Source organism: Pleurodeles waltl, chromosome 6, assembly GCF_031143425.1.
Source record: "Pleurodeles waltl isolate 20211129_DDA chromosome 6, aPleWal1.hap1.20221129, whole genome shotgun sequence".
Taxonomy (NCBI): domain Eukaryota; kingdom Metazoa; phylum Chordata; class Amphibia; order Caudata; family Salamandridae; genus Pleurodeles; species Pleurodeles waltl.
The window spans coordinates 130976380-130998381 of NC_090445.1; the positions used below are offsets into that span (position 1 = coordinate 130976380).

A 22002-nucleotide genomic window follows, 5' to 3' on the forward strand; every position below is an offset into this window, starting at 1 on the left:
TCTTTCACTCAGAAATGCTTTGCACTATGATTGAATTCTGTCTTAAGAACAATGTGTTCATCTTTGATAATCATTTGTACAAGCAGTTGCAAGGGACAGCTATGGGCACTTGTTTTGCCCCCAGCTATGCAAATTTGTTTATGGGCTGGTGGGAGGAACAGATATCAGATGGATTTACTCAATTCGATACCAATGTGGTCCTATGGTGTCGCTTTATCGACGACATCTTTGTAATCTGGAGGGGTGAGGAAAAAGCAGCGAGGCAATTTGTGCGGGATCTGAACAACAATGAATGCAATTTGAGATTTACCGAACAGTTAGATTCAAGTCGCATTGAGTTCCTTGATGTAGAAATTTCTGTTAGGGGCAATAGATTGGTATCCAAATTGTTTTGGAAAGTGACGGCCGGCAACAGCCTGCTTTGCGCCCATAGTGCACACCCGGGGGCTTTAATTCGAAGCATTCCGTTTGGTGAGCTGTTAAGAGCCCGGAGAAACTGTAGTGAAACATCTGACTTTCAACAGGAGTGTGAAGTAATGTGCAATAGGTTCAGGAGCAGAGGGTATGGGGTTAAGGTTATTGATCAAGCCAAACGCAAAGTCAAGACTTTGAAAAGAGATAATGTCCTATATGGGACGAATAAGAGTCAAAGGGAGGACAATGACTAGATCAGATTCATTACAACGTTCAGCAATCAGTCTTACAAAATACGTTCCATTCTCAGCAAGAGTTGGCATATTTTACAGACCGACCCTATTCTGAATAATTGGATTGGTGACAATCCCCAAATAACTTTTAGGAGGAATAGATCTCTCAAGGATAATCTATGTCGCAATGATGTAACATTGAAGGGACAAGTCAAGAGTACCAGAGTAGGGGGTTTTGCCTGCTGCATGAAATGCAAAGCCTGCAGAACTAGCAATAATTGTAAGACATTGAATGTTCCAGGAAGAATAGATAGTTTTGTAATTAGAGGTAATTACGATTGTAACCCAACTTATTGTGTTTACTGTCTGATTTGCCCATGTGACAAACTATACGTTGGGAGCACGATACACAGTGCGAAGAAAAGAGTTCTGGAACATAGACGAGCTATTAAGAATTATGATAAAAACTACCCGGTAGCTAGACATTTCTTTACTCAACATTTTGGCAATGAAAATTTGTTGAAGTTTGTAGTTATTGACCAAGTTAGGATCAACAAAAGGGGCGGCAACAGAGAGAGGTTGCTGCGCATCTTGGAATCCAAATATATAATAGAGTTTGAGTCATTGGAACCAGTATGGCTGAACTCGAGTGAAGAGTTAAGTATCCATCTAGGGTAACTGACATATTTTAAAATACTTTGGGAATGTGGTGATTGTTTAGTACAACAAACACGGTTTAGCATTGGATTTACTGGGATATTCATTTGTTAAGGTATTAGGGGTTGGGCTTTCAGTAGTAGTTTGTTTATAACAACGGAGTTGGTACGTCTACCCACTTGGGTAAAGAAGTCTCAGTAAACAAGTAGGATATAGTGAGTTGTCAATAAATTCTGAAATGATACCATTAACATGATAGGATTTCCTCCATAGAAGCCTTTTACGAGTATGTTTGCCCTTCGGGCGTTATAACATCTAATGGTAGTAATTTTGACGTGGGTATAATTATTAATGTTTATATTGAGTATATTGGATTTTAACTTGAAAATATATACAGATATTTTATCCCAATGTCACAATGAATAATTTATAATTTAATAATTTTACAACTTTAGAATTTTGTAATAAGCTTTTATCTGTTGGACAGTAACATCATGATTAATCCTTTTGACTAAATTTTGATATAAAGAATTTTACGTGAGATTTTTAACAAACTTTGGGACCAACAAGTTGCTAATTACTATGTACTGTAATTGAATGTGCACTTTAACCCCTTCCCCGCCACGGACGTAATGGTTACGTCCATGGCAGCGCCTGTGTGGCGCCATGGACGTAACCATTACGTCCTGAATGCTGCCCTCGGGAGAAGCGCTAGCGCTCCTCCCGAGGGCCGCCCCCCCACCCCCCTAGGTCAGGGCTGACAGGGGAATCCCTTCCCCTTCAACCCCCGACCCCCCCCCGTGATGTCAGCGCGCGCGCGCTGACAATCACACAACCTCCCCCATCGCGCTGGAAGCAGAGCTTCTATCGCGATCGAAAGAGAAATGCTCAGCATTTCTCTTTCGATCACATGGGGGAGGCCCGGAGTGGCTTCAAAGGGAAGGAAATGTATTTCCTTCCCTTTGAAGTCTCTCCGAGGATTTCAAAAGCCGGATTGCTTGCAATCCGGCTTTTGAAACCCCACTAGACACCAGGGATTTTTTTTTTTTATATGAAATTGACAGAAGGGAGCGACCCCTTGGGCAAGGGTCGCTCCCAGGGGGGCATTTTTTTTAAGGCCTTTTCTGCCCCCCCTGGGGGCAGATCGGCCTATTATTAGGCCGATCTGCCCCCAGTGGGGGCAGAAACCTCTAGACACCAGGGATACTTTTTTTTGTTTTTGTTTTTTTATTTGTTTTCTTTTGTTTTTTAGGTGTGGGATGCGACCCCTTAGGCAAGGGTCGCTCCCATAGGCGGAAATTATATTTAGGCCATTTCTGCCCCCTTTGGGGGCAGATTGGCTTATTTTTATGAGGCCAATCTGCCCCCAAGGGGGGCAGAAACCACTAGACACCAGGGAGTTTTTTTTGTTTGTTTGTTTTTCACGTAAGGGGAGCGACCCCTTAGGCAAGGGTCGTTCCCTTGGGGGGCAAATTTATTTTAGGCCATTTCTGCCCCCCATGGGGCAGATCAGCCTATTTTTATTAGGCCGATCTGCCCCCACGGGGGGCAGAAACCACTAGGCACCAGGGATTTTTGTTGTTGTTGTGTTTTACAGATGGGGAGCGTCCCCTTAGGCAAGGGTCGCTCCCCTGGAGGGGCAAATTGTATTTAGGCCATTTCTGCCCGCTTTGGGGGCAGATCGGCCGATTTTAGGTCAATCTGCCCCCAAGGGGGCAGAAACCACTAGGCACCAGGGATCTTTTTTTTGCGCCGTCACGCAAGGGGAGCGACCTTGTAGGCAAGGGTCACTCCACGGGGGGGGGGTGAGGGGGGCAAATTTATTTTAGGCCATTTCTGCCCCCCCTGGGGGCAGATCGGCCTATTGGTATTAGGCCGATCTGCCCACAGGGGGGGCAGAAACCTCTAGGCGCCTGGGCAAATAGTTTTTTGTGTGGTTTTTTTTTTGTTTGTTTGTTTTTTTAGAGATGGGGAGCGACGCATTAGGCAAGGGTCGCTCCCCTGGGGGGCAAATTGTATTTAGACCATTTCTGCCCCCCTTGGAGGCAGATTGGCCGATTGTAGGTCAATCTGCCCCCAAGGGGGGCAGAAACCACTAGGCACCAGGGATCTTTTTTTTGCGCCGTCACGCAAGGGGAGCGACCTTGCAGGCAAGGGTCGCTCCCCGGGGGGGTTGGGGGGCAAATTTATTTTAGGCCATTTCTGCCCCCCCTGGGGGCAGATCGGCCTATTGGTATTAGGCCGATCTGCCCCCGGGGGGGGCAGAAACCTCTAGGCGCCAGGGCAAATTGTTTTTTTTGTGGTTTTTTTTTTGTTTGTTTGTTTTTGTAGAGATGGGGAGCGACTCATTAGGCAAGGGTCGCTCCCCTGGGGGGCAAATGGTATTTAGACCATTTCTGCCCCCCTTGGGGGCAGATTGGCCGATTGTAGGTCAATCTGCCCCCAAGGGGGGCAGAAACCACTAGGCACCGGGGATTTTTTTTTTGGCACCAATGTCACGCAAGGGGGGGCGACCCCATAGACAAGGGTCGCTCCCGGGGGGCAGGGGGGTTGGGGGGTGGGGGACAAATGTATTTTAGGCCATTTCTGCCCCCCCTAGGCCCGGCTGAGCTAGAGGCCAAAATCCACAGGTAGGCACTGTTTTCTATGAAAAAATGTGATGTGTCCACGTTGTGTTTTGGGCCATTTCCTGTCGCGGGCGCTACGCCTACCCACACCAGTGAGGTATCATTTTTATCGGGAGACTTGGGGGAACGCTAGGTGGAAGGAAATTTGTGGCTCCTCTCAGATTCCAGAACTTTCTGTCACTGAAATGTGAGGAAAACATGTTTTTTTAGCCAAATTTTGAGGTTTGCAAAGGATTCTGGGTAACAGAACCTGGTCAGAGCCCCACAATTCACCCCATCTTGGATTCCCCTGGGTTTCTAGTTTTCAAAAATGCGCTGGTTTGCTAGGTTTCCCCAGGTGCCGGCTGAGCTAGAGGCCAAAATCCACAGGTAGGCCCTGTTTTCTATGAAAAAATGTGATGTGTCCAGGTTGTGTTTTGGGCCATTTCCTGTCGCGGGCGCTAGGCCTACCCACACAAGTGAGGTATCATTTTTATCGGGAGACTTGGGGGAACGCTGGGTGGAAGGAAATTTGTGGCTCCTCTCAGATTCCAGAACTTTCTGTCACCGAAATGTGAGGAACATGTGTTTTTTTAGCCAAATTTTGAGGTTTGCAAAGGATTCTGGGTAACAGAACCTGGTCCGATCCCCACAAGTCACCCCTCCTTGGATTCCCCTAGGTCTCTAGTTTTCAAAAATGAACAGGTTTGGTAGGTTTCCCTAGGTGCCGGCTGAGCTAGAGGGCAAAATCTACAAGTAGGCACTTTGCAAAAAACAGCTCTGTTCTCTGTGATGTGTCCACGTTGTGTTTTGGGGCATATCCTGTCGCGGGCGCTGGGCCTAACCACACAAGTGAGGTACCATTTTTATCGGGAGACTTGGGGGAACGCTGGGTGGAAGGAAATTTGTGGCTCCTCTTAGATTCCAGAACTTTCTGTCACCGAAATGTGAGGAAAATATGTTTTTTAGCCAAATTTTGAGGTTTGCAAAAGATTCTGGGTAACAGAACCTGGTCCGAGCCCCGCAAGTCACCCCTCCTTGGATTCCCCTAGGTCTCTAGTTTTCAGAAATGCACAGGTTTGGTAGGTTTCCCTAGGTGCCGGCTGAGCTAGAGGCCAAAATCTACAGATAGACACTTCGCAAAAAACACCTCTGTTTTCTTCCAAAAATGTGGATGTGTCCACGTTGCGCTTTGGGGCATTTCCTGTAGCGGGCGCTAGGCCTACCCACACAAGTGAGGTATCATTTTTATCGGGAGACTTGGGGGAACGCTGGGTGGAAGGAAATTTGTGGCTCCTCTCAGATTCCAGAACTTTCTGACACAGAAATGTGAGGAACATGTGTTTTTTTAGCCAAATTTTGAGGTTTGCAAAGGATTCTGGGTAACAGAACCTGGTCCGAGCCCCGCAAGTCACCCCTCCTTGGATTCCCCTAGGTCTCTAGTTTTCAGAAATGCACAGGTTTGGTAGGTTTCCCTAGGTGCCTGCTGAGCTAGAGGCCAAAATCTACAGGTAGGCACTTCGCAAAAATCACCTCTGTTGTCTTCCAAAAATTTGGATGTGTCCACGTTGCGCTTTGGGGCGTTTCCTGTCGCGGGCGCTAGGCCTACCCACACAAGTGAGGTATCATTTTTATCGGGAGACTTGGGGGAACGCTGGGTGAAAGGAAATTCTTGGCTCCTCTCAGATTCCAGATCTTTCTGCCACAGAAATGTGAGGAACATGTGTTTTTTTAGCCAAATTTTGAGGTTTGCAAAGGATTCTGGGTAACAGAACCTTGTCCGAGCCCCGCAAGTCACCCCTCCTTGGATTCCCCTAGGTCTCTAGTTTTCAGAAATGCACAGGTTTGGTAAGTTTCCCTAGGTGCCGGCTGAGCTAGAGGCCAAAATCTACAGGTAGGCACTTCGCAAAAATCACCTCTGTTGTCTTCCAAAAATTTGGATGTGTCCACGTTGCGCTTTGGGGCGTTTCCTGTCGCGGGCGCTAGGCCTACCCACACAAGTGAGGTATCATTTTTATCGGGAGACTTGGGGGAACGCTGGGTGAAAGGAAATTTTTGGCTCCTCTCAGACTCCAGATCTTTCTGCCACAGAAATGTGAGGAAAATGTATTTTTTTAGCCAAATATTGAGGTTTGCAAAGGATTCTGGGTAACAGAACCTGGTCCGAGCCCCGCAAGTCACCCCTCCTTGGATTCCCCTAGGTCTCTAGTTTTCAGAAATGCACAGGTTTGGTAGGTTTCCCTAGGTGCCGGCTGAGCTAGAGGCCAAAATCTACAGGTAGGCACTTCGCAAAAAACACCTCTGTTTTCTTCCAAAAATTTGGATGTGTCCACGTTGCGCTTTGGGGCGTTTCCTGTAGCGGGCGCTAGGTCTACCCACACAAGTGAGGTATCATTTTTATCGGGAGACTTGGGGGAACGCTGGGTGGAAGGAAATTTGTGGCTCCTCTCAGATTCCAGAACTTTCTGCCACAGAAATGTGAGGAACATGTGTTTTTTTAGCCAAATTTTGAGGTTTGCAAAGGATTCTGGGTAACAGAACCTGGTCCGAGCCCCGCAAGTCACCCCTCCTTGGATTCCCCTAGGTCTCTAGTTTTCAGAAATGCACAGGTTTGGTAGGTTTCCCTAGGTGCCGGCTGAGCTAGAGGCCAAAATCTACAGGTAGGCACTTCGCAAAAAACACCTCTGTTGTCTTCCAAAAATTTGGATGTGTCCACGTTGCGCTTTGGGGCGTTTCCTGTCGCGGGCGCTAGGCCTACCCACACAAGTGAGGTATCATTTTTATTGGGAGACTTGGGGGAACGCTGGGTGAAAGGAAATTTATGGCTCCTCTCAGATTCCAGAACTTTCTGCCACAGAAATGTGAGGAACATGTGTTTTTTTAGCCAAATTTTGAGGTTTGCAAAGGATTCTGGGTAACAGAACCTGGTCCGAGCCCCGCAAGTCACCCCTCCTTGGATTCCCCTAGGTCTCTAGTTTTCAGAAATGCACAGGTTTGGTAGGTTTCCCTAGGTGCCGGCTGAGCTAGAGGCCAAAATCTACAGGTAGGCACTTCGCAAAAAACACCTCTGTTTTCTTCCAAAAATTTGGATGTGTCCACGTTGCGCTTTGGGGCGTTTCCTGTAGCGGGCGCTAGGCCTACCCACACAAGTGAGGTATCATTTTTATCGGGAGACTTGGGGGAACGCTGGGTGGAAGGAAATTTGTGGCTCCTCTCAGATTCCAGAACTTTCTGACACAGAAATGTGAGGAACATGTGTTTTTTTAGCCAAATTTTGAGGTTTGCAAAGGATTCTGGGTAACAGAACCTGGTCCGAGCCCCGCAAGTCACCCCTCCTTGGATTCCCCTAGGTCTCTAGTTTTCAGAAATGCACAGGTTTGGTAGGTTTCCCTAGGTGCCGGCTGAGCTAGAGGCCAAAATCTACAGGTAGGCACTTCGCAAAAAACACCTCTGTTGTCTTCCAAAAATTTGGATGTGTCCACGTTGCGCTTTGGGGCGTTTCCTGTCGCGGGCGCTAGGCCTACCCACACAAGTGAGGTATCATTTTTATTGGGAGACTTGGGGGAACGCTGGGTGAAAGGAAATTTATGGCTCCTCTCAGATTCCAGAACTTTCTGCCACAGAAATGTGAGGAACATGTGTTTTTTTAGCCAAATTTTGAGGTTTGCAAAGGATTCGGGGTAACAGAACCTGGTCCGAGCCCTGCAAGTCACCCCTCCTTGGATTCCCCTAGGTCTCTAGTTTTCAGAAATGCACAGGTTTGGTAGGTTTCCCTAGGTGCCGGCTGAGCTAGAGGCCAAAATCTACAGGTAGGCACTTCGCAAAACACACCTCTGTTTTCTTCCAAAAATTTGGATGTGTCCACGTTGCGCTTTGGGGCGTTTCCTGTCGCGGGCGCTAGGCCTACCCACACAAGTGAGGTATCATTTTTATCGGGAGACTTGGGGGAACATAGATTAGCAAAACAAGTGTTATTGCCCCTTGTCTTTCTCTACATTTTTTCCTTCCAAATATAGGAGAGTTTGTAAAAAAGACATCTATTTGAGAAAAGCCCTGTAATTCACATGCTAGTATGGTCACCCCGGAATTCAGAGATGTGCAAATAACCACTGCTCCTCAACACCTTATCTTGTGCCCTTTTTGGAAATACAAAGGTTTTCTTGATAGCAATTTTTTACTCTTTATATTTCAGCAAATGAATTGCTGTATACCCAGTATAGAATGAAAACGCACGTCAGGGTGCAGCTCATTTATTGGCTCTGGGTTCCTCGGGTTCTTGATGAACCTACAAGCCCTATATATCCCCGCAACCAGAGGAGTCCAGCAGACGTAACGGTATATTGCTTTCGATAATCTGACATTGCAGGGAAAAGTTACAGAGTAAAACGTAGAGAAACATTTATGTTTTTTTCACCTAAATTTCAATATTTTTCTTTTTCAGTTGTTATTTTCTGTAGGAAACCCTTGTAGGATCTACACAAATGACCCCTTGCTGAGTTCAGAATTGTGTCTACGTTTCAGAAATGTTTAGGTTTCTGGGATCCAGCATTGGTTTCATGCCCATTTCTGTCACTGACTGGAAGGAGGCTGAAAGCACAAAAAATTGCAAAAATGGGGTATGTCCCAGAAAAATTCCAAAATTGTGTTGAAAAATTGGGTTTTCTGATTCAAGTCTGCCTGTTCCTGAAAGCTGGGAAGCTGCTGAGTTTAGCACCGCAAACCCTTTGTTGATGCCATTTTCAGGGGAAAAACCACAAGCCTTCTTCTGCAGCCACTTTTTCCAATTTTTTTGAAAAAAACGAAATTTTCCCTGTATTTTGGCCAATTTCTTGGCCTCTTTCAGGGGAACCCACAAAGTCTGGGTACCTCCAGAATCCCTAGGATGTTGGAAAAAAAGGACGCAAATTTGGCTTGGTTAGCTTATGTGGACAAAAAGTTATGCGGGCCTAAGCGCGAACTGCCCCAAATAGGCAAAAAAAGGCCTGGCACAGGAGGGGGAAAAGGCCTGGCAGCGAAGGGGTTAAAGATGGTCGCTACAATATGTGCCTTTGTTGAATGAATTAGGCCTTGTCTGTTGTTTATGTCTATTATTTACTTGGGTTATTTATGTGGAGCACTTTAGCAATGTTGTATCCATGAGTAAGGCTGTTGCCGAAACGCGTTGGATTTTTGTGCTGAAATAAACTGAATTTTCATAATGGAGGTGTCCTGGTTCTCCTGGTATTGAAGGGAGTGTTGAACGTTATATATATATATATATATATATATATTACACACATATATAATATCTATGTACATATATATTTATTTATGTATTTATTTATCTATCTATCTTAAGTACCCTCTAGGTTAATCATAAACACCATCCCATTAGACCAGTTGAAAGGGAATGGGGGAAATGAGAAATGAGAAGAAACACCTGAGTATCTCAGAAACAACAAATGATCACAATACATCATTTGCAAATCTCTCCTGTGCTGCCCCTATGTCTCCACCCACAACCAATAAGGAAGAACTAACTTAATGCCTGAATCATTTGTGGATCAACAGTGAAAACATCAAGCCAGATCACTGATGGAGGCCTGCGATTGTAACACAATACAGACAAGAAGGTTTTGACTGCCTCCACTTGCAAAAAATGTGAGTCTTGTCCTGAAACCACCATCCCATATACTCCCTTCCGCTGTGACAACCGCCAACCTTAAAGGGTGCTTCAACGGAACCCCTACTCCCAAAATAATCAAGTCTATGAAAGTAATCAAGAGTTACTGGTGATGTCTCAAGGTGGAGTGACTGAAATCTGAAAGATTTCCCCTCCCTTTCAGTGGCAAGGCACAAAAAATTGATCTTTCATTTTCTAAATGTTCTTAAAATTCTCTTAAGTTTACCTAAAACCAAACCGAATTTGCCTCACTACTAAGAACTACGATTCACTAACATTGAACTAGTGGTACAGCTGAAAGCATTGTTTTTTTTTTTGAATATATTTTTATTAACATTTTGCTATTACAACGTTACATATTTATTCATTTCACATGCACTTTTATATCTGCTTCTTATTTTGTACTTTTTCGCTTATTGCTCGATCTTTATTAACAGTCGTTTTATTTCTCTTTATTCAACCAGTTACTCTTTTACTTATTCAATCACTTTTCTTTGTTACAGCTCTTTGTTCTGCATAAGCAATAGTCAAGCAACAGGTTTAAACCCCTTCTTCCTTGTAACTTGGAATGATGATGTAGAGGGTTAGGTGCCACCCAGTTGGGTGTGGGAGGAAGGAGGAAGAGGCGGGAAAAGAAAAGAACAGGCCACACAGGGCCAACCATGCGGCTATGTGCAAATCATTTTTATAGTTGTTGAACTGAAGGTGCTATGCCAGATCCATTTTTTTATTTTTTTTTATTTTAATTTTAAGCAGGGGGTGATATCGGCCCAGGGCGCAGGGACGCGCCGTGTAGACGGAGGGGCACGCACACTGCCTATCATGTTCGATGGCGAGGTGGGGATCCACGGCCCAGCTGCCTTCAGGCCTCTACACTTAATGAAAGCCACGTGGAGGTCGGGTTTGTTCTGGGCGCCTATCTATGTGCTACAATCGCCTGGCACCGATCTCGGCGTGGGTTGGGAGTCGCTGATTTCTCTTGCTGGGTTCACCAATCTCCTAATTATACTCTCCCAATTCGTCACTAAGTTCTCCCACCCCGGAGCTATGGGAACCCGGCGGATACTCCTGGCTTCTTCTGCTTTTAGGACCTGTAATTCAGCTCTAGCCCACGTTAATGTATCATTCTCCCAGACAGTCAGTAAAGGACAACCCGCAGCTTTCCAGCCCCTCGAGATTAGTCTCTTATATAGTGCCAGGGTGAGGTCCAAAAAGCGCCCCTTCACTTTTCCACGGAAGCTGAAAGCATTGTTATAGTGGACTAGACTACGGGCAACCCAAGAGCTAGGGTCCAACAGTGAAGCACTTATGAAAACAGCAAAAACAAAATACGTCCAGCATATTCTGTTTCTTGGGGTGGTGCTTACTTTTTGTTGGACATGTCCCTTTGTACGGATGAGGCCTTCTTTCATCTTAGAGGTTTGTCTTCCTAGGTGGTTTTAATTTTCAGATAGGAATCTTGCATGGTGGAAAAACATATTTGTGACATCATATCTGCTCAAAGTTCCGAGAGGATAAAGTAGGAAACGCGTGCCAGAAAGAAGGGAAAGTGGGAAAGTGAGGCATTGAAACAAGATGATTGATGTACTGCTTGCATGACACATGACTGTGCTCTTTTATGGATGAATGATTGGCCATCTTAGGTGTTTGATCAAGATGCTGTATGTTTTGTCAAGCGCATTGCGGACCTCGAGAATGTATCAGGAGGTATGAGGTATGGGCAAGTCGCCTTTATGTGCTAAAGAGAGTATTGAGGTTGTGCATGATGATAGTGTCAGCCTACTTGAAGTGGCTGAGTGGGCTTTGCTGAGTGCATTTTCACAAAGGTATAGTAGTTTTTCTATTGGTGGGATTTGTTGTGGTGAGTCTGTGGTAAACAAAGTTACATGTGGTAAAGGTACATGGTGGATGAGTGAAAGGGGATTCTATGAGTGCCTCTCCAGTGGTTTCTAGAACTGCACATAATAATTATTCAGGGTTGGTCTCCATAACTCAACATAATATTCTAGACGTTGCCACAACAACTGGACAATCAGGTGATGCTTCTTGGTTTGGATTCACTGAACTACACACAATACTACAGGCCACTATAACTGTCACAGTATGATTGATGTAGCCACCAGAATAGAGAAAAAACTTTCACACTGCATTTTTAAAAATATTTTTTTAATTTCATTCTTCTGTACTCTTATATTATATGTTGGTTAATTAGTTTTGGGTTTGTCTTTTAGGTCAGTGCTGAAAAACGCCTGCAGCATGAAGATGATGTCTCTGGAGACCGGGTGGAGGTACATAATCAGATTGCACATGATCAGATTGCACAGTCCCTGGGGTGCCCTGTGTGTCATATGACCTACAGTGAATTAGAAAGCCAAGTGTTTGACGATCACCTCTCGTGCCACACTTCCGAGCAGGAGTAAGGATACAGTGCTCAGGTTCCTTTCTACCAGCCTTGGACAGAGATGAAATGTGCACTAGCGAGAGATCACTGAGCTTTTCCGCTACGAAAGCTCAATGGGCTTCTCAGTTAATCACCTAACCAAGTCCCAATGCCCATCTTCCATTTCTTTTGCTACCCATGATATCTCCTACTGACCAGACCTGATTTCATCTACGGGAGTTCTTTGTCCCACTCCCCAGTGTATTTATTCAGAGAGCTCCTCCCCACAGTGTTTGGTATGTGCTACTCAGGCCTGCTGTCTCTACATTTCAGTCTTTGTCTCTTTCTAGCTTTCTGTAAATTTCTCTATCTACACTTTTTTCTTTCCACAAATGCAGCTCTTGCTTTGTTTTTCTGCCTCTGTGAATCACCGCCCATTTTCCAGTCTTTCCTTGTCTCTATAGGTCTCTTCATCTTTCACCCATTCTCTCCATATATGTTGTTGTATGTATCTCTCCCAGACTATTTCACTGGCTTTCTGAAGCCTTCTACATATATTTTCATCTCTTCATATCTTTCTGTCTAGCTAAGTAATTTCCCTCTCCATCTAATCTGAATACTGGCAGGTTGCCTTATACCGCCTCCTTTCTCTGCACATTTGCCTCTTTCTCTCTTGCTCTTTCCATGCCCGCTCTGTATCTCTCACGCTTGACTTCTCTATCTCTTTTCACCATGCTGGGCAACCGGCCTAAAGGATGCACCATAAAAGGGTAGAGGCTTCTAGCCACACCAATTCTACTCTAAAATCATACTCTGTCAACTGAATGAGTAAGATGGCACCCATCATTTTAATATGACGACTTGTGGCCCTCTTGAAGCTGAATCAAATGCTCAATTTTCATATCGCAGCACACAGTTTCAAGGATGGATCAGAACACAATACCAGAAACACATCCTATGATGATTTTCACCCTGACTTGTGAGTACAGTAATATAAATACATGCTAATCGAAGATGTCATATAGCTGCCTCTCCACATAACTCTACAAATCCCTCCCTCCAGATATCCCTGTACCTCTTTGTATCACTTTATAGACAATGCTGTGTGTATCTCTCTGCTACTCCCTCTACATCTGTTCTATAGTATACATTTTGCCTCTGCATTTTTCTCAGTTCACATCACAGTCATCTTTTCTACACATTTTATACTTGACATCATCTTTCATTGGGGTATTTCTCTGCTTCCTCATATTCACCTCTCTGAAGCTAGGCCTTATGTATGCACCTATCAGTCTCTACATATTTGTGCTGACACCTCTTCATCTGTCTAGATTTCTATGTATACCCCTCTTTACATCTCTTTTTATGTCCCAATTTATGTATATAGAAAAAGGTGTCTCTAGGTCTCTCTACAACTCTCTCTACTCCGCTTTACATCCACTCTCCATTTCTGTTCTCAGAACACACCTAATATGATGATTTATTATTCTACAAATAATTTTTGAGTGGCCCAAGGGTGAACTCTATTGAAAGATGATCAGGTGTGTATAGGATAACTCAGGGTTTATAACTATTTTGAACTCCTCAGTCGCCAACGTTGAACTATTATAAATGTAAATGTAGGAGCAGCTACATTGCATGCATCAAAAAATCTGTTGAGGTTTAACAAAAATATGACTTGTTAATGAAACCACTGATGAAGGTTTATACATATAAAGTGATAGTTTAGATGCAGTTTGCTTCAGAAATTGGTGGCAAAGAGAAGTAATTAAATGTAATGAAGGTGTTGCATGGCAGCAGCTCATATTGTTGACAAAGATTGCATCCTTGAATTTACTGATAAGTAACTCTGGCTGCTTTGAATATAGGAGATGGCAGTTACTGGGAATTGTTCTTCATGAGTTGTTACATAGTAAACCAACCTATTTCTCTTTGGTTACGTTTTTTATTAATGAATAACTCTTGGAGCCATAAAAAGGAAAAATAATTATGTATCTAGACAGGAGGCAAGGATTACACTGCACCTTCTTACAATGTCTTAAACACTAGCCTTCAAAATATAGCAGAGTTATTTAACCATGAGGCTCAGTAAACTGTGAATCCCATAAAACTAGAGTAACCTATTCAAGTCCAGCAATATATTATCTTATCTATCAGACCCCACCTCATCATCTTTTTGTTTGCCACTCAGCAGCTGATAGTGGTATATTTCCCTTTTCTTACTTTATATACTTACTGTTACAACTGGTAAGGGTATTTGAAAGAAAGGTATTTGAAATATATTACATTAAGTATGTTTGTAATTGAATACTGAAATAAGATAAGTGTATTGGGTTCCATAGCACTTTCTTTGTTATTAGATTTATAGGTGCATTCCTCTTTTTGTATGGTCACCCCCAAGTTTTACGACTGATACTGCAGGTTTTTCAACTGTGAGAGTGCGATCCTAAAGTGTATGTCGATTTGGCTGTAGCCATCTGGAAATGGCTAACTTACCTGTAAGCCCCTACTATATGGTACCCTGGTCCCTAGGGCATATAAGTCAGAGGGGTATCCCAGGGCTTGCAGCACTGATTGTGCCACCATGGAGGTCTCCCATGTAAAACAAGCCCCTCTGGTCCGCCACTGCAGACCAGAAGAGCAGTTGTGCATTGCTAGCATGACTTTGCCATTGAAGGCAATGGCAAAGTCACTATTTCCCCTGTACATCTGTGTAATGCACCCCTCTGGCAGGATTACCGAGTCCTAAGGCAGGGTGCAACATATGACATGGGCAGGATATGCATTTCACATGTTCTGACAGTAAACACACAAAAACTACCATTTTTACATGGAAAGATGTGGTCGCCAAATTGGTGAGTGCAGGATTAAACGCTGACCCCGCAGTTTACAATGCTCCATTTCTGGCCATCATCATTCCCTCCTTGTTTCACCTAGCTGATAAAGCTGATTGTTCATGCACTAATCTCTCCTCTAACATTTGGGTTTCATAGCCAATGCCCAAAATCAGGCCTGTTGCCAAAGAGAGAGACTTTTTGGGGGTTCACAATAGCCTTCTGAGGTTCATACAACCCTCTAGATTCCCTTTAGGTTAACAAAAATGATCAAGAGAGAATTGGGAATGCTTTTGTGATAATTAACAACCTTACACACTCACAATATTAGACCATTGCAAGGGTCTCTTTTAGGCATATGTGCTGGAATTGAGCAAAGTAGCCAAACAGTAGATCCAGTGGTGATTAGTCTATGGGATACATGGGTGGCATGGCCATATTTAGGTCCTCTCCAGATGTAATAATATCATCACTTCCAAGCAGGTTATGCAGATTCAGGTCTAGTGACCTGAGGAAAATGGTAAAATGAAGAGTTTGGTTTGTTTGCAGTGAAATGCCCAATTCTAAATTAGACAGAATGTTGCACTCTGTTGAAGATGGACAATTATCTTTATAATTGAGTAGATAAACTTATGAGGTTATGAAATCTAAGCTGTTGCAGAAGCATACAAACTAATTCTGATATTTTTACTCTGAGAAAAAATTGTGAGTGACTGCAGAATATCTGTCGGGCACAGCGAGATTAGGATTCTCCTTTTCTAGAGGATACAGGCGTTTGAAAGCTGGGTCAGAGTTTTTCAGAAAATGTTGGAAATTTGTGGTTCACAGAAAATGGAATAATTATTCTCCTTCCTTCAGGGTTGGAAGGGAAGTCTGTTTTGCTTTTACCCTATCTTTGACGATTAAGTGGATAATCATGCAGGAGATACGGTGAGAGGTTGATCCGAGTGACCGCACTCTAGAATTCATAAGTTTGGTTTCCAGGTCTTCTTAAACTTTCCTAGGATTCTCCAATGGTTTCTCCACACTCTGTAACAAACATCTTGAACGCTCAGGAACTATAGCAGTCAGGCCAATTATTATTGATCACGTGCATTTCAGGGGACTATGGCAGGCCTTTTGAAGCGCACTTTCTTTCTCATACGACAAGCCTCTTGTTTAAGGTTGAGCTATCATATGGAAATGTAGAGGGGGTGACACCAGTAAAAAGACTGTTATGGATTTTATCAATTTCTTTAACATGTGTTTTTGTCAGTGTGTTTGTGAACAAATATAGACGAGGATGGAAAAAAAAGAAACGGAGTCCTTGGCAAAAAGGGTATATACTTGTCCCATGGTTGTCTTCCTCGAGGTTGGTGTAATTGTAAGGCATCTTAGGGTTTAGCAGCAATTCCTTCGGGAGAAACAAAACAAGACAAAGAAGAAACCATAGAGTCTATTAATGCTGGGGTTTAATCAGTCATCATCAATATGTTCATTGATCATTATTCCTTGAGGGCTGGTAGGGGTTTACCTGTGATATGAGTGATTGGTTCAGAAAGATAAAAGATGCAAAGGACAGACTAGTGCAGATCCAGCCCTTTCCCGACCCTCACACCAGACGTGTTATAGGCACTGACCTGGCCTCTGGGCTCAGGGCGACCAGAGACACACTGCTCACCCCTTCTTGACAGCAGTGTCCAGTGTACATTTTGAGAGTTGTGATTCGTTTGGTGTACACACTTGGCAAGACACCTGGCATTGTTCTCTGTTTGTGGGTGGGTGGCTCTTTCCCCAGATCTCTACATACTCCTGGGAATGGAAGGCAACAGATGACAGAGGTGACCAGGACTCCAAAAGAAATCCATCACATTATGTACAGTCTTACTGGCCCACCTATTTTGGAGGTCATCAACATTTGGCCTAAAATGTGAAAGAAGAACATTCGGTAGTAGTGTGCAAGTTGTTGAAAGCAATTCATTTATCAATACACCCAGAGACACACTATTCTTAACCTGAGGTACATCAATGATATGTTGACTGTTTTGATGCACAGCTTGCAAACTAAGATCTTTATCGGAAGCAGTTGTGTGCCAAATTAGTTATGCTTTTGAAGGAAGAATGTTTACAACATAAGTGATTACCTTTGCCATGTCTTGAGGGACTAAATCTAGTGCCAACTGAGTTCATAGGGCTTTCCGGGGAGTCCAGGTTTATGTATGATCACATGGCTAAAGGTTTATAAAGAGAAACTGAGAGAATTCGAACTGAGGGTTCAAGATAGATCCCAATATGTTTCAGGAATCACTTTGCCCCGATCCTCTGCAACATCTGTAAGATGCAATCTGAAGATAGTACAAATATGGCAATATTTGGTGCTCACTCGTTTTAAGTAGGTATAGCAACAAGATCTTTCATAAAAGAGCTGCATTGCAAGATGTCACGTGATCAGCATATTGACTGATGGGATTTACATTTAAGAGTTTTTATGGAAGCTCATTACTGAGTTTGCTTATTTGGTGTTGAGTAAGCGATAAACCAGCATAATCTTTTCTACGAAACTAAATAAGAATATAAAATGTCCTAGCTTCCAAATAAGAATGGTTCAGTTCTATTAACATGGAGGCAAGGATTATTTCACCGTTTATGCAAAATAGTTGTTTCTTCTTGCAAATGTTTTATGTTAATTCAGGGCATGTTGTTTCCCTCCCACATTATTACCATGTTTATGGTGATGAAAGGCGGTATTATTTTGTGACCACTCTTGATGAGGACTGAGTTCAGTTAAGTTCATTGTTGAGTTTTAGGCAGTGCCCAACAGCAGAATAGAAAAGAGGAATTAAGAGGATTGTCACAGACACCTAGCCCCAAGGAAAGGGGCTGAGACGTCCTTTAGATGTCCTCTAGGAGAAGCAATATTATATAGTTGCACTCTGATTGGTTACTGTGGGATTTGTACCTTAATTCTGAAGCCCCTAGGTTAATGCATTTTTTTATATTGTGAAGACTACTGTATAAGTCTGTAAATGAAAACAAAATATGATCATCACCTCTTTGCCCCTGAATAAATTAACCCTTGCGTATGGAAAAGCAATTACATGGTATATTTCCTATACCAGGCTCTCCACTAATATGTTAGAACATGGGGCATTTGAGATTAATTAAGATTTACATACGTGTTTAACAAAGTCTTTCTCTGAAAAGGAGGACACCAACAGTCATAAATAAACTAGAATGCTCTCCTCATGCACAGTGGTACTTTCCAAAAATGCCTTCCTTGAACTATTTAGTGGTCAGTTTGGGGGGTGACGACACCATACACATTTTTGTGTACATGAAGGGGGTCCCTTCAAGGCCCTCAGTAAAGAACCTTCTTAAATGTAATGCTCCACGGTACTTTGTTGGCAGGGGACATATGCTGTTGTTTGAAACAGAAACACAGGAAATGCACTTTGTTCCCTTATGGGCAGGAAGCCCATTTACAAAATTTGTTAAAGGGTAGAAGAACGTGATTATAATTTGCAAATAAAAACTATTTTTTATAAATAGATATTAAATTGCAGAGAATACTGTTGCTTTGCATTGCCAATTTGTTTACTTAACCAATTAAAATGTTTACATGGTAACTGGATCTCTGCATCTTTTTATGTTCCTATTTGTAGGCAGCTGCTGCTCTTCCGTGGTAACAGGTGAAATTCTAAGGCCATAGGCAACGCTCTTTAATTTGCTCCAGTATTGTCAGTGAGGGGTTATAGTGGCATCATAAATTACAGGGCTGGAGGTCCGTTGATTAGTAAATGTATCCAGAACCCTGAAATTGGAGTATAGTATCATGTTACACATTATCCATCATGCATTTTTTTTTAAATATTGCTTATATCATGTTTATATTACACGTTTCAAGGTACAGATAACAATGGACACTGATTTGAATTATAATTGTTTTGGGTTTGTTTATCTGTCATTAATATGTTTTTGATAAAACAGTGATGAGGGCCAGTGGATTCATGTGATTCTGAGGCTACAGTGTTTACGTGCTTAATTGTATGTTTCCTGAATTTGCCACGTGCTTTTCAAATTTCACAAAAAAGTTGCTTCTAGCTTTCCTAGATAAAAGAGATATTGCCGCAGAATGTGCTGCATAATTTGTCTTTTTTGTTACATAATTTGGTCCTCCATGCGCATAATCCGATTAGCTCTGACAATGGTAAAGCTCTGCAGAGTGGGTTGGAGGCTGGCAATAGGATGTTAAAATCTGCAAACTTTGCCATATTTCACAATTCATTGTACATATTACTACACTGTCCTTTTGCTTTCTACTAACTTTAGCACTGTTTGATCGATCTCAACAAAATCTGGCACACAGTTAGCTCACTCAGCTAGGTTACAGGATTCCAGGTTTCATGATGATCGAACGGGTGTGAAGCTAAACAGAGATTCCAACTCTAAGACTTAATTCAGCAAATGTCTTTTATACTAGCACATTGGGATCTCTTAAATGCTCGAATTGCCACATTTATATTTTTCCCAATCCCCAAGTGTTCAAGGTTGTTCCACAAAATCTGCCAATGAACGGGGTTAAATGCATTATCCACATCTAGGGCATACATAGCTAACCAGGCTGAATAAATCTGTGCCTAGCCTCACTGCCAAATAATCTATGAGTATTTTTATTGGGCTAAACCCTGTACAGTCCTCATCGATTGGAAACCCTGTATATTTGTATAGTCTGTTTACTGTTACACCAGTGAAACACGTCATCGCAAGACGTCAGACAGGCCAGTAGCTCTCAAATCTATCTGAATCTTTATCTGCCTTCAAAATGAATGTTCTAATTGCTTGAGACCAGGTAGTCAGTACCACACGTCCATACAAGACATGCTTAAACAATTTTGTCATAACCGGTCTATAGTCATCTTTAGAATCTCAGCTGGGAGGCCATCTGGCCCAGCATGTTTACCTATCTTTTATTTCCTTGTGCTGTTCCCAAACCCTCTCTCGAGTAAGCTGACGTCTAAGTCTCGCTCCTACTCTTAAAACAACTAGGGCAGGTCTAAACTATTCAGCTACTTTGTAGCATTACCTAAATCGTGGCATACCGACTATACACATGTTGAAAATTCTGGGGAAAAGACTGCCTCAATTTTGTCGCTGTTTGGAGTTTTCAGATTCGCCTCAAGATCCACAGCTGTAGAGATAAAACACCTTCCCATATCTGCCCTGTCTTTTCATGCTAACAGTACACTTCATGTCACCATATAGCAAAAATGCTGCAGTTTACTACTCTCCCATCTCTTTTGATTCAGTGTTCACTCTATATCTAAGATTTATCTTCGGATTTGTTGTGATCCTTTTTTTCTTGCAACTATTCTGCAGAACTGTTCTTCCTTAGATTTCCTAGTGGCTATTAACAAATGCTGAGTCAATACCTCCCTAAAAATATATACAATACCTTGAATTTGTTTTAAATAATATGACTCACAGAAAAGTAAATTACAATAGTAAAAGGGAATATAATGGCATTATCTATGTATAAATCAAGGGAAAAGGAGGAAACACCAAGCCTGTTTCATCTCTTTCACCCACCTCTTCCCGTAGAATCCTGCAATGATCACTCTTCTTAGGCCTATCTTTTGTAGATCTCTGCAACATACTCAACTCTCTCAAAGCCACTTCTTATGAAGATGATGCCTTACAATCACCCTTCATCAAACTTCAGTCACCTCCAATTCAATGGTAAGATCTTTGAAAAAACAGTCTGTGTTCAACTCCAAGATCAAATGAAAGCTAAGTATCTTCTGCATAACTACAAGTCTGGCATCTGATCATGCAGCAAGGACACAGCTCCCTAACACATCGTAGACATTGCGTTCCTAATCACAGATGAGATGACTGTTGCCTCCTTTCACTGGTTCTCCTCCTACCTTTACAATCAATACCTGTTTGTTCACATGGGCACCTCCAGATCCCAAAAGATCCCTGTCAACTGTGGAGTTCCCCTGGGTTCCATACTGGGCTGTACCAACTTCATCATCTACATGGAGACGCTTGGTGCTGTACTTACAGACAGCATCAAGGTTCACCAATACTGATACACAGCTTTAACTGAAAGTCTCCTCTTCTTCAGACATCCTGAAACACTCCCTGCAAATCATCCAGACCTGGATGTCCAACGCCTTCCTGAAGCAGAGTCCGGCAACCATTCAAAGACTGCAACGTGCACATTTGCACCTAGCATGACAGAGTAAGACTTTACCAGACACCAGTAGAACTCTTTGACACACTCATGCATACTTTAAAACATACCTGGGTCATATTGTGTTAACACTTGAGTAAGCTTGACCGCAGATGTTGCTATTGTACATCCTTTCCTCTTCAATCTTTTGGCCAATGTATTACAAGGCTATGTATATTACGGTGTGCTCTAACAAACGCATTTCACTACCAAAGCATATCATTGAAATTCATGAAGGTCTGAAGGATAATACCTTAGATCTGTTTTTTAAAACAGAATCCTGGATGACGAAGGACTCTAATTTTGACTTTGGATAGGCTTGTCCAGTGGGGTATAAAGCTATACATCTCCCACATTTGGAAGTTCGCGGGTTGATAGGGGAGAGGATTTAGCAATCATCTTTAGAAAAAAATCTAGGTTTAAGGAAAATAAATCTACAGGACTTTGCTGAAGCTGACATTTTAGGCTTCTCATTTCTTGGGTTCTTCCTCTTTAATGGGCTTACTTTGCTATAGGCCCCGGGGTCACCAAGTCACTTTGTAGAAGTCTTGCTGGAATTTCTAGAATTTATATTTCTCTTCAATGCTAAACTATTGGTCTAAAGTTACTTTAATCTATGCATCAACTCAGCCAAAAAGTGACAGGCAAAAGACTTTGTTCACTTGTAGGATGCACTAAGTCTGATGTAATATATTAATAATAATCCAACACATGTACCTGGCCATACACTAGACATGATCTTTCTACCACAAGGTCTCATCATGAAAGGTGAGACCCTGGACTGACCACTTTTTGATCCTTTTCAGTACCAAAGTGTGTCGGGGGAGGGCTTGCAGGATAGAAAATGTCAGGGGCACAACCTGCTATTAGGAAGCGCCCTTGGGAAAGAATTAATATAAAGTTTGATAGCCAGATAAGCAGTCAACCCTCATCCACTTAACAACCCACATGTCAATCGAGATGAGGGTGCAATCCTACAATAACTGGAAAGCCAAGATAATA

At 42.8% G+C, this 22002-nt stretch overlaps 1 protein-coding gene across 1 annotated transcript in view; it reads left to right on the plus strand.

Moving 5' to 3' along the window:
• CALCOCO2 (calcium binding and coiled-coil domain 2) overlaps nt 1–22002 on the plus strand; it is a 433408-nt gene that overhangs the window by 15506 nt on the left and 395900 nt on the right. Inside the window, exon 3 of the mRNA XM_069242013.1 lies at nt 11804–11860. Within this exon, the coding sequence (XP_069098114.1) occupies nt 11804–11860 (57 nt within the window). The remainder of the gene's footprint in view (nt 1–11803; nt 11861–22002) is intronic.